This window comes from Hordeum vulgare, chromosome 3H, assembly GCF_904849725.1.
Source record: "Hordeum vulgare subsp. vulgare chromosome 3H, MorexV3_pseudomolecules_assembly, whole genome shotgun sequence".
NCBI lineage: Eukaryota > Viridiplantae > Streptophyta > Magnoliopsida > Poales > Poaceae > Hordeum > Hordeum vulgare.
This window is the reverse complement of record NC_058520.1, coordinates 520,716,661-520,728,907: the sequence shown is the minus strand read 5'-3', so window position 1 is coordinate 520,728,907 and position 12,247 is coordinate 520,716,661. Positions and strand designations below refer to the sequence as shown.

The following is a 12,247-nucleotide window of genomic DNA, read 5'->3' as shown; positions in this document are numbered from 1 at the left end:
ATGAGGTTCCATAGCTAGAAGAACCCCTTATATAGGGGGGGGGGAATCCAACCGTTTTCCCACTCACAGCCCGTGCCTAGTGGTACTACCGCTGGATGCAGCGGTACTACCGCTGGCACTCCAGCGGTACTACCGCTGGCTGCAGCGGCACTACCGCTGGGCCCATGGTAGTGCATAAGCACTACCGGGCCAACCACCGCCAAGAAAGTCTTCGCAAAAAGGTCCGTCCAAGTACAACCGCTAGGAAGGCGGTACTAAGCTCCTGGAGCGGTACTACCGCTGACCAGGGGCGGTACTACCGCCAACTAGCGGTACTACCGCTGGCTGCAGCGGTACTACCGCTAGCACTCCAACGGTAGTACCGCTAGGGCTAGCGGTACTACCGCTAGGCACAGCGGTACTACCGCTGAGGGACCATTTGCAAAGAAGAGAGAAACACAAAGGCGGGAGCCACTCCAAAGTTGTCGGCAAGGGGGAAAGGAGATGAAGTGTGCGCGTGCAAAATTGATTCCACCCAAACCTTTCCACCACGATTCCTCTCTTAATAGTACGGCGTTTCTATGACTCAAATAAAGAGAATCGTAGAGTACACCGTGCTTCTGTTCCATGAAAGAGGGGGCGAGTTGTCTTGTGCCGTTGACATGTGTTATCTGAAATCTTAGCACACACGGTTAGTCCTTTACGGTACTGTCATCAATCACCAAAATTACTTAGGCATAAACTATGCCCTAACAGCAGGCCCTTTGGTGCTTTGTACGCGAGGCTCTGGGGCCGGAGTGGGAGGCCTATGACCTTGCAGATTTTCTGCAGGTGCGGGCCACCCAGGTCGGCCGTAAATGCCGACTGTTTTGGCTGGTCTTCGCAACTATGATGTGGACTCTTTGAACTAGTCGCAATAAAATGGTGATTGAGAAGGTGTTTCAGCAGCGTGCATCTGACTCGTTCTTCAAATTTCTTGCCTTCTTGCAGCACTGGCATCCGCTCGTTAGGACCCGAGACTGGGACCGGCTTCAGCGCTACCTGGACGCGTTGATGGTGGCCGCCCGACGGCTCTCCTGTACCTCGCATGCTGCTTAGCTTGTCCCTTTGATGCCATTTTTTGTTTCTTCTCTTTTCTTGGGCTGGATTGTGTTGCTGTCCCAACGGATCCTCTTTTCTGTCACTTTGTTGGGATGTGATGTCTAGATACTGATCTATTTGCTTTATATATAAAGTGGGACGAAAGCCTGTTTCGAGAATGAAGCAATACGAATTTACGTGTATTGCATTTGGAGATTAGGCAGGCAGGCATGCATGCAGGCAGGCACGGTGGGTGATGAGCCTTGACTGCCTCACAGTAGCCCACTGTGGTGCAGAGGCAGAGGATGGATGACTCTCCCGCCTAGAGATTGCTATGGTCCAAACGTCACTCCTCCTCTAGCAGGACTCGCAAAACCAAGGAGCCATCATAAAAAAAATGGCCGGAATTCGAGGCGCTGCATCGCTAAGCTAAGCTAAGCTCTCCCCCCTCCCTCCCTCCCTTGTGCCACTGTCGCCGGTGGAGGACTCTCCCTCCCACCTTCCACCTCCCCCTCCACGGCTTCACCCACACCACAGCCACACGAGGCCACCACCAACGTCACCTCGCAGCCCCGTCCCGTCAGGTTACCGCTGCTACCTGCTCAGCAACTGATCAGAGTATCAGAAACATCCAAGTATCCTAGCTAGCTAGTAGCTTCTTCTTCTCCCTCTGCCTCTTCTTGATTCGCTTCTGTTGGTGGCAGCGGCGGCGTCGGAGAAAGACCCCCTTGCCTCCTCCCCTTCCGCAGGCTGGTGAGGCGGGGTGATGAGCCAGGCAGCAGCACCGGGGGTGCACGGCGGTTGATGGTGGCCGATGGAGAGTAGGCGAGGAGGAGGAGGGCCGGCGGCGGCGGCGGCGGCGGCGGCCGGAGACCCGCGCGGGCCGATGCCGGGATTCGGGGCTCCTCAGCACACCATGTACGTCCGCCACCCCCTCCTCCATTTCTTGATGGTTTCCTTCCCTGCCCCATGCGCTCGCTCGCTCGCTCATTTCCGCACGCTCCGTGTTGTCTCACTCGCATCCCTGTGCCGCACGGCGCGATTACGAATTAACGACCCCTGGTTGCGGATTACTTAATTGATCATGGCGCCCCCGGCGCCGCTGATTGCTCCTCCTTTTCCAGCACGGAAAAAGCCGGCCGCTTTTCCCCTCCGATTAGCCCTTGTCGATGTGGAGTGCGGCGACCTTTAGCTCGAGTGCCGTGATGATTAGAGGGGCAGAGCAGCTTTACTACTAGGAGGAGGAGTAGGAGTAGTAGTAACAGGGTCTTCGGAAGCCGAAGAAGGAGCAATAATTGCCGCGAGGCCTCGCTACTCCTCTTCCTGCCATGCTAGTAGTACCATGATTGCCTCGTTTGTGTGTGCATCATTAACTCTCCAGGGGGCTCATCACTGATCACTGGGAATCAGTGGCACGTACATGTGGTAGGTCCAGATCTTCAGAAAAAAAAGGGCAGAACATGCAGGTTGGGCATGCACGTTTGGGGTTAAACTCATGGAGTAATAATTTGAACAAAGCACTACTACTACTACATGTAGTAGAAGAAACTATGGGTTTGTGGACCAAAACCAAATATATTTATCACACATCCGAGCGGTCCCTCTTGATGGTTGGTGCACATACATAAGTCTCTCTGACCGATGCAGTTGAATGGCATTGTGATTCTTCCAATAGAAAATAAATATATAGGTTGCGGCTGTGTTAGTTACTGAATGAGCGGTATGGGATGGGCATAGGATGTAGCATGTCACATGCAAGACAAGAATAAGAAAAGATAGGAGTTTTGTTGCAGGCACATGTTGTTTTCTGAGATTTTTTTAACTGTGGTGAAAATTTCTTGCAGCCCAACAGATGTGAACATCATGCAGCCATCCCGAGTTGCTGATTTCGGGGCGCTCGCGCACTCTGCTGGATTCAGAATAGAAGATCTTGCTAATTTCAGTACAAGTATGTTGCTCTTTCCTCAATCAATTGCGCTAGAAACATAGCCTCCTCCAGTGACTTCAATCATGGATCCTTTACGCTTTTCTGCTTGTGAGAAGTTTACAACTTCATATAAGATTTCAGTAAGTAGCACCGTCGATGTTCATGATTACTGAAGTTTGTTTCTCCGTTGTCTGCTGATGTTCAGATAATTTATTCAACCTGAAGCCAAATACACATGCATATACCAGTGACCCCCTTCAGTTTGGAAACTACGGAAAGGTACCAGTGGCAAGTCAGAGCCCCAATTATTAGGTGATATTCCATCTGCATTAGGGATTGATGCAATTTTTGCACCCCATATTGCAGTCCATTTCTCCGACTGATCTAGCTACTACGGCGGCGGCAGCAGTAACAGCAGTTGATCCTCAGGCACTACTACAGCAAAAGGCAGTGCAGCCAAATCTAGTAGCTTTAAGAACTCGTAACAATGAGAACTGGGGAGAGTCAAGTATGGCTGATACAAGTCCTAGGACTGATACATCAACGGATCCGGATATAGACATTGATGAGAGGAACCAAATGGTACCTACCATTCTCAGCTCAACCCTTTGTCAGCCTGTCCCATTATAGTGGCACGCTTGATATTGAACTTTTCATACTCTCAGGTTTTGGAGATCTAAATTTCGTTTCCAAAATGTTTGTTTCCTTGCAGTTAAAGAGCTTTTTAAATTTCCTAAAAGATCTTTGAATTTCAGTATTATGTACGTGTACACCTGGCTTGAGATCTTGAATGATTTGTTAGTGTTAAGGTCCTTCGGTAGCGTTAGTTAGATACCTTGTTCCTGTTCTTGGTTTCCTATCCTTTTGTTTGAGTCTGTTTGGATATTTGTGTCATTTCGACATGCTTCTTATTTCTTAATGATATGTATCCGAGAGAGGAAAAAGGTCCTATGTGTATCCAGGATGGTGTCATATCTTAATGACATTTCAAGCAGTAGCACCTTTATCTTCCCACATATTGCCTAGTTGCCTATTTGAATTTAGTTCTCATTAACACAATTGCTGAAAATTAATGCCACAGTATTTATACTTATTGATGATTATCCCACTTAACAGTTTGAACAAGGACAGCTTGCTGCCCCCACAGCTTCTGATTCTAGTGACAAATCAAGGGACAAATTAGATCATAAGGTACAGTTAACACTACATATCTGATGCTTCGGTCACATGCTGATCCATTGCTTAAAGATTTTAGTTTCTTTACCAGCAGTCACTTCGCCGTCTTGCCCAAAACCGTGAAGCTGCTAGGAAAAGCCGTTTAAGAAAGAAGGTGAGCTTATATGTTCTTAAAATGTTATTAGATTCCATTTGTGATGTGCTTGCATACTTTGGTAGCATGATAGTTAGTTTAAACAGTGTATGATGTACTACCTCCGTCCGGAAATACTTGTCCTAGAGATGAATGTATCTAGACTTATTTTAATTGTAGATACATCCATTATATGCATTTTTAGGACAAGTATTTCCGGACGGAGGGAGTATCATTTCACCCTAAACCTTTAGTACTAGTGTAGCATGGATTTGTGCTAGACAGTCTTTGTGAGCCTAACACATGATTTTACTTCAGTGGTGGACTTGGTTAGCATCCTTTATTGTTATCATCTTAACCCTACCTATTTCCCTGTTTTCCTCTATGTGTGTTCTACTGAGTCACTTGGGAGAACTGATTTGCATTATTTCACCATTTGGCTTTGTCAGGCATATATCCAAAACCTGGAGAGTAGTAGATTGAAACTTACTCAACTAGAGCAAGAGCTTCAGCGCGCTCGGCAACAGGTATGTGCTCTACATCGCCATACATGATTCATTGGAAGTTTCTTGGGTTAAACATCGATCCCTTTTGTTTGACCAATGTATACTTCTCCAGGGCATTTTTATTTCATCTTCAGGGGATCAGGCTCACTCAGCGGGTGGAAATGGTAATATTATCTAACTATTAGATTGCTATCAGCAGTACTATGCTGTGTACTGTGTTTCGTTATGGGATTTCTGTTTGTCATTTGCTTGGGTGTTCCTTAGAATGTGATAGATAAAACAATCTAGATACAACCTCAAGATGCAATCATCAACTGATTTGTTGGCGAGTACCATTTCTGCACCTCTATTTGGGCTTTGAAAATATAGATACTTCCGCTGATGCCTTATTTTGGTGCAGTGAACTACTCCCTCTGTCCCAAAATAAGTGACTCAACTTTGTACTAACTTTGTACCAGAGTTAGTAAAAAGTTGAGTCACTTATTTCAAGACGGAGGGAATACTTTTTAGTTGTTATATACATTATCCTAGGCCTTTGGTGAAGCTCGTTCTTTGTGCCAGTATTCTGTTGGTGCCTTTTATGCTAATGTTCTCTAATTTGTAGGAGCTGTGGCATTTGACATGGAGTACGCACGATGGTTGGAGGAACATAACAAGCATATAAATGAGTTGAGGGCTGCAGCCAATGCACATGCTGGCGATGACGATCTTCGGAGTATTGTTGATAGCATCATGGCACAGTATGATGAATTTTTCAGGCTCAAGGGTGTTGCGGCCAAAGCAGACGTTTTCCATGTGCTGTCGGGAATGTGGAAGACCCCTGCTGAGAGGTGCTTCATGTGGTTAGGTGGCTTCAGATCATCCGAGCTCCTTAAGGTACCAATGTGATACGATTTATGTTACAGACACAATTAAATTCCTTAACCAGGGCCCAACTTAGTGAGTGGTTTTCTTTCCACAGCCCTTATGAGCATGTCAAGATGATTAACTTGCGGTCAATATATAGTTACCATGTCTCCATCTAGTTCTTTAATCCGACATTTCTGTTGCAGTTACTGGCAGGTCAACTAGAACCTCTTACTGAGCAGCAGCTTACTGGCATATGCAACTTGCAACAGTCTTCTCAACAAGCTGAGGATGCTCTTTCTCAAGGGATGGAGGCTCTACAACAGTCGCTTGCAGAAACCCTAGCATCTGGATCCCTGGGCCCTGCAGGATCTTCCGGTAATGTTGCAAGCTACATGGGGCAGATGGCAATGGCAATGGGAAAACTTGGCACTCTAGAAAACTTCCTCCGACAGGTAACCTACACAAACCATGCTGTCGTTCTTTCCTCTGCTTAAGTCGTTATGTGTTTTGTGCAGACTATTTGGGGATTTCGAATATTGTGATATGCTCTTTTTCTACTTCATTACTAAAACACGCACTTCCTTCATAGCATGCTCCATTTCTTTTTATTTATTTATTTTGGAGAATGAATTCAGGAGCTTCCGAATGTTACTGACAGATAATAGAAGTCCCAAAAGAAAATGAGTATCGGGTTTTCACCTGCACATTTTCACTTAAACTGATGCACCATCGAATAAGGGGGGATAGCAAGAAAACATAGAAAAAATATATTAGATTTGTATTCAACTGGTGATGAACTGTTCAACAATGTCTTATCTGCAGGCTGATAATCTGCGGCTGCAAACCCTTCAGCAGATGCAACGCATATTAACCACTCGCCAGTCTGCACGAGCTCTGCTTGCAATAAGCGATTACTTCTCTCGTCTACGCGCTTTGAGTTCACTTTGGCTGGCCCGTCCACGGGAATAAATTGAATCGATTCACAAATAGCACAATAATATTAGGTACTGCATCTTGAGTGTTGTATTAGCCAGCCCCATAGGAATTCAGGTATTCCCAACTCCCTAGATTCTTCACAATGTTCTTGTATTAGCAAGAGGTTTGGATCAGAATCATGTCATGAACGTTTACGGTGAATGTTCACTGGATATTGCTGTCTGTAGTAGGTGACATCAGATTATCAACTATTGAACAAGTTCGTAGCATTTTTGAAAACATTGGGGATGTACATACTTGCAGAATAACTTGAGATCTTATGATGTGATGTGCTTGCGGTGTATAATCGCCTAAATAAACCATACAGCATGACGAGGTGTTATCAGATTCATAAAGCATCTATACATCAGTTTTTGTTCTTTCGAAGAAAAGCCAAGTTACTTCATAGATCATGCTTCATACACGAATGTGTGATGAACTGTTTCAAAAAGATAAGTGTGATCATCCTCAATCCCTTTTTAGTGGGAATGTATCATGCTTATTATTCTAGAGTGTAAATCCACTCATTTTGCTTCATATGTAGTTTATATTGGAATCTCTAAAAATGACTTATATTTAGGAACGGATGGGAGTAGGATACTAGAAAATTTGATCATTTGAGTTACAACTGTGCCTGCTATCAGCGTGTGCTCCTGGTATATAACTATGATCATGGAAGTTGTACCAGACTCCCAAGTTTATTTGACATCAGGATATGTCGAACTTGAGCCTATTTGCAATCTCCCCAATCAGAAATGTGATTTGTATGTTTGCACGAAAAAAAGTGCCTTGTATGAATAATTAACTTTACAATTTCCACCCATCTCTGAATCTGGATATAAACAAGGCAGATTGTATGTACAAGGAAGCTACATATGGAGCAGACGCTGTTCACCTTAGGCGCAATTTGTTCTTGAACCAGATAGGATGGTGGTACCGTCAGGGGGCAATGAGACCAGCCGTCGAACACGCCGTTAAGCAGCAGCAGCCTCACCACGTCTTACAGGGGCTCGGAGGGAAGCCCTGTAGACGGCATCTGACTTGTCGATGCCGTCGAAGAGGTAGCCGAAAGGCGGCGTCCTGACGTATCTTCCTGCACCGGGCACGGCGTTCAGATTGCCATCCTCCCACACCACTCGCCCTCTTGAAATGGTGACCTCTACCATTCCCTACACCAATCAGACAGAAACATCCACAGGTTGGACCTCATATCGTGTCAGATTAACAGTTGTGAGCAACGAGGGGCCAACCTTTCCTTTTCTGCCCTCGTACACGCTTGTGTCGGACCTAGAATGGTGCGTGCGCGCGCCCATTGCGAAGCTCCTCTTGGGGTTCAGGATGATGATGTCTGCATCAGATCCCTCGAGGATTGCTCCTTTTCGAGGGTATATGTTGAAGATCTTGGCGCTGAAAAGATTAGAGAGTAATATGTATCATTCTACTTTCAAGTTTCAACTGGTAGTTTCGTGTTCTTTTGCTGATTTTGTTTTGATGTAGTCATGTAGCTATAGAATTTCTGCAGTAATACCATTCTGTGCTTGTCACTCTCACATAATCGGTGACAGTGATCTTGCCGGTCTCCTGTACATTTATTGAATGAAGTCAGAAAACAGAAATACCGGCAATGGAATCAACTTCGTACCCAACACGAGAAACAACATTTAGAATCAAAACTTACCACCATGCTATCCCAAATTATATGCATCCTTTCCTCAATACCTGGATCAAATAATCAAAAGAGAAATGTCTTAGCCCGATTTTTTTCGCAATGACACAACATACAGCTTCCTTTTTCCAAGCCCCCTTGATTACCATTTACACCATTGGGAATCTTTCTGAAATCATCAGAACCAAAAGCTTTCTGAGTGGAATTGAAGGTGCAATGATCAGTTCCCACAAGCTGCAGAGGAACAAAGAACAGTTAGGTGCTTATTCAAGGGACTTTTCCGCCTCCATAGTAGACAATGCACAGACAACAATTTAGCAAATAATACTCCATTATTATTACCGCCCCCAAACAATCTTCAATCGGATAAGCTAAGCACCAGCTTGAAACGCTTTAGGAAACTAAGGTGGGATTCTGGATTTAAGCGTGTCACCTGTAATATTCCTGATGAAAGAGCAGCTTGAAGTGCTTTATTGTGCCCTGCTTCCCGGATTGGAGGACTCATCACATATCTAGAAGAATGATATGAAATAAGAGGAAACACAACTACATAAACATAGACTGATTGTGTGTGTTCTATTTACTTTGAAGCAGTTGCGAAGTCAGGATCCCAAAGCCAAGAATCATCAAGGACTAGCCCAGATACCACAGGTTCGCCGATGACTCTCTGCCCTGCAAAGTTCGAGCTTACATCAACTTACAGTTGAAAATTTAAATCAACTTAGTACTTAGGTTTGGAGTATGATCAATCCCATGGGACTACTAAGTTTTGAAGCCCCAGCAAGTTGTTTTGGGACTAACCCAGTCCTGAAACTTTTGTACAAAGCCATAACTAGCCAATGTTCTGAGAGTAACTGTTCATAAAATAACTCTGGCTTGTGTTTTGAATTGAGGAGGAACTTGTTTGAACCGAATGGTCAGACATCATACCTTCTCTTTTAGCCTTGGCAATCTCCTCCATCGCATCGATGCTCATCACATGAACAACATACAACGGTGTATTGACAAATTTTGCTAATCGAATTGCCCGGGAAGTTGCTTCGCCTTCCAACTGCAGAGAACAAGAGAAACTTAATTGACTCATCACTACCTTCCTGTGAGAGGAAAGCACAAATCTCATGTTATAGCTATCTCATCAAGGGACTTAGATTTTGTCAAAAAACATGAACACGTAAAGACTCAAGACAAAGGAATTACAACTGGAGGTCTTGAGAGAGCATGTCCTTCCGGACCAGTTATCCCAAGACCAATCATCCGCTGCTGTCCCTCAGCAACAGCATCCCCATTCTCTGCATGAACCATAGCCAGGGCACCAAGAGATTTGCATTTTTGTAAGCCTTGCAGAAGGAGGTCGTCGGTCACCATCAATGAACCCTTGTATGCCATGAAGAACTTGAAAGAGTTGATCCCTGAAATTTTGACACAGAAGATCTGCGTCATGTAACAGACTAATCAAACGATATAAAAGAAAGTATGCACCGACCATGTTCCTTGACCATGACTTCCATTTCCCTCGAAACCTCATCATTCCACTTGGTAATGGCCATGTGAAATCCATAATCCATAGCAGATTTTTCTGCTTTGTGTTTGTAGGATTCCAAGCCGGCAGTTAAGTTCCCGTTTACTGGAATGACAAAGTCGATGTGCATTGTAGTCCCACCAGCCAGTGCTGCGGCATGACCACTATAGAAGTCATCTATGGTTACAGTTCCCATGAACTCCATCTCCAGGTGGGTGTGCGGGTCAATTCCACCTGCGATATTCGCCAGAAGCCTCATGAACTGAACAACAGGCAACAACTGAATTCTTGATATTCAGAACAGTTGCGAGAAATGACCTGGCATGACATATCTTCCGGTTGCATCAATCACTTTGACATTATCGTCACCAACCTAAAAGTAACATGAAAACAGAAGAGAATCAGGGGAGGACATGATTTCGTCGGAACATTTCACTTCATCCCAAAGGAAATCCCGCAAAGAAGAAAGAAAAATAAGGTCGATATTATAAATCCCCGCAGATTTCTGTTACTACTAGTGATAGCTAGCAGTATCATTTGGCCCTAAAATAAGCAGTGGCGGCGATCCCAAAGCAGCCAAGCTGGTATACCACTCGGCATCGTAGAAGGCGGGCAACAGGTCAGCAGGTGTGCGCAGCAGAGTGGCTCGTCGGTCTCGGAAGTCAAGCCTCGGCCTCCCCGATCCCAAGATTCCGAGCCCCGAAGTAGTAGGAATCTCCCAGACGCGGAGCGAGCACTCACCGGGATGTTGGGCCGGACGGCGACGACGAGGCCGTCCTCGATGTAGACGTCGGCCTCCTCCGCCCGGTGCGCGTTCACCACCGTCCCGCCCTTGATCAGGATCCTCGTGCCGTCCCCTCCTCCTCCTCCTCCTCCCGCGGCCGCGCAGAACTTGACGCGCGCACAACCAAATTCCAACCGCGTAAGGGAAGAAAAACAAGAACCACCAGACAAAGCGGGGCGCTCACCTCGTGTGCCGGGTGAGACGCCGCGCCGGCAACGGCGGCGGCGAGCAGGACGAACAGGACGCGGATGCGGCAGGGCGTAGCCATGGCTTCCCAACTCCTGCTAGCCGCGACCCGCTCGCAAACCGCAGCAGAGTAGGAGTAGCAGTGGTGCTAGCCTGTTGGTTTGTTTCACGCCTTCTCCCTCTTTGACAGAGGAGCGAGCGTATCTTGTCCAACAGAAAGGCTCCGGATTGGCTGGTGCGGCCCCAATCTATAACCGGATGATCTCCTCCACCTCCACGGGCCTGTTGACTTGCAGAGCCCAAGCACCAACGGCAAATTCATCCATCATGGCCATTTTCACGGCGTGCCGTAAAAGAGAGCCGAGGATTTCTGTGGATTGATTCTCTCGGACACTCTGGCCAGAACAAAGTCCTGCATGTGCTTTAGACTAAATTCCTCACTAGTGAGAATAATACTATTCATCAGGGAGCATCCATCGAGTGGTTAGACAAAGTTCCTTCTTCTAGTAGTACTATACCTTTGGCGTAGCCTCAAAAGACGCCGCAATAGCAACTCGTCTTGGCATCTGCAGAGCCGTCTGTCACGAACATTCCAGACATGCCAATGATCATCCCTCATGTTGCCAAGTCAGGAATGATCCCATCCCAAACCACACTTGATCCCCGCCTTAGGCCAAGCAGAAGCCAGTCACCGCTTCATCAAATAACTGTAAGAGGTCTTTCTTTGTCAGCTCAGCTCATGAAGTGTGTTTTGCAAACACTCCAGCAATCTCCCCTTTCTTCAGACTGGAGCACCAAAGGTGGTTACTATCTTCAGAGTTCCAATAAAGGCAGAAATTCGCCTGAATCAAACAAGAAAATTTACTAATATAGTGATCATATCTTGGAAATACCAAATAGTCTTCAACTCTCACATAATTATATATGAAAAACATTTAAGCCAAGTTTCAGCTGAAACAAACAACAAAGTTCTGGTATAATGAATCGTATCTTGTGGGCAAGCCAACTTTTGCTGACGTAAACTTGGGCTTGAACCAAACACAGCCTAACACCTCCGGGCATCATATCATGAAGCCTAGAGGAAACATTGATCAGCAGAATGTTTATTTTTTCACAGAAAGTGCCAAAAGTAAAACGACAGCACCGTCCCCACGAAAAGTTTTATGTGTATCCATGGTAGTCATTCCGTTAAACAAATTGGATGTACAACTAAGATACTGAAGGAACACATCTTTGCACAAGGCATAAAGAAGGCTATATATGTTTGATTCCCATTATATTTGTATAAATTGTGTTTTTGTAAGAGATCGCCTTTTTAATCATATAAAGCTTCAGATGATGCATTTTGCCTAAATAAGAGTGTACAAGTTTCGCTTTTGGGTCCTCTTTTGGTTCAAAGAAATATCAGAGTATCCTCACCCTTTAGGAAACTTGTTTGGTTTGTAGTGTGTAATTCCACACGGGAAC

At 45.6% G+C, this 12,247-nt stretch overlaps 2 protein-coding genes across 5 annotated transcripts; one reads left to right on the top strand and one right to left on the bottom strand.

The window, feature by feature from the left end:
• The first annotated feature begins 1,494 nt into the window (after positions 1-1,494).
• LOC123444649 (transcription factor HBP-1b(c1)) lies at positions 1,495-6,865 on the top strand. Of its 4 annotated transcripts, none has more exons than XM_045121442.1 (12): positions 1,495-1,643; positions 1,764-1,977; positions 2,904-3,007; positions 3,192-3,265; positions 3,353-3,568; positions 4,103-4,177; positions 4,257-4,316; positions 4,745-4,822; positions 4,914-4,965; positions 5,406-5,677; positions 5,854-6,102; positions 6,473-6,865. In XM_045121442.1, the coding sequence occupies exons 2-12, from the start codon at positions 1,874-1,876 to the stop codon at positions 6,617-6,619; spliced, it is 1,431 nt and encodes a 476-aa protein (XP_044977377.1). In that variant the 5' UTR covers positions 1,495-1,643; positions 1,764-1,873; the 3' UTR covers positions 6,620-6,865. The 4 variants fall into 4 exon arrangements, with proteins under 4 accessions (XP_044977377.1, XP_044977375.1, XP_044977378.1 ...); XM_045121440.1 differs by having other exon boundaries at positions 4,254-4,316; XM_045121443.1 differs by having other exon boundaries at positions 1,501-1,977.
• Positions 6,866-7,341: 476 nt separating this feature from the next.
• LOC123444648 (dihydropyrimidinase) lies at positions 7,342-11,279 on the bottom strand. The gene is made up of 13 exons (XM_045121438.1): positions 10,779-11,279; positions 10,552-10,701; positions 10,129-10,183; positions 9,775-10,044; positions 9,489-9,700; positions 9,222-9,342; positions 8,876-8,963; positions 8,725-8,803; positions 8,438-8,525; positions 8,304-8,344; positions 8,154-8,206; positions 7,876-8,032; positions 7,342-7,794 (listed from the first exon to the last, which is right to left on the bottom strand). Exons 1-13 carry the CDS (start codon positions 10,860-10,862, stop codon positions 7,600-7,602), a joined length of 1,593 nt encoding a protein of 530 aa, XP_044977373.1. The 5' UTR covers positions 10,863-11,279; the 3' UTR covers positions 7,342-7,599.
• Positions 11,280-12,247: the final 968 nt, after the last annotated feature.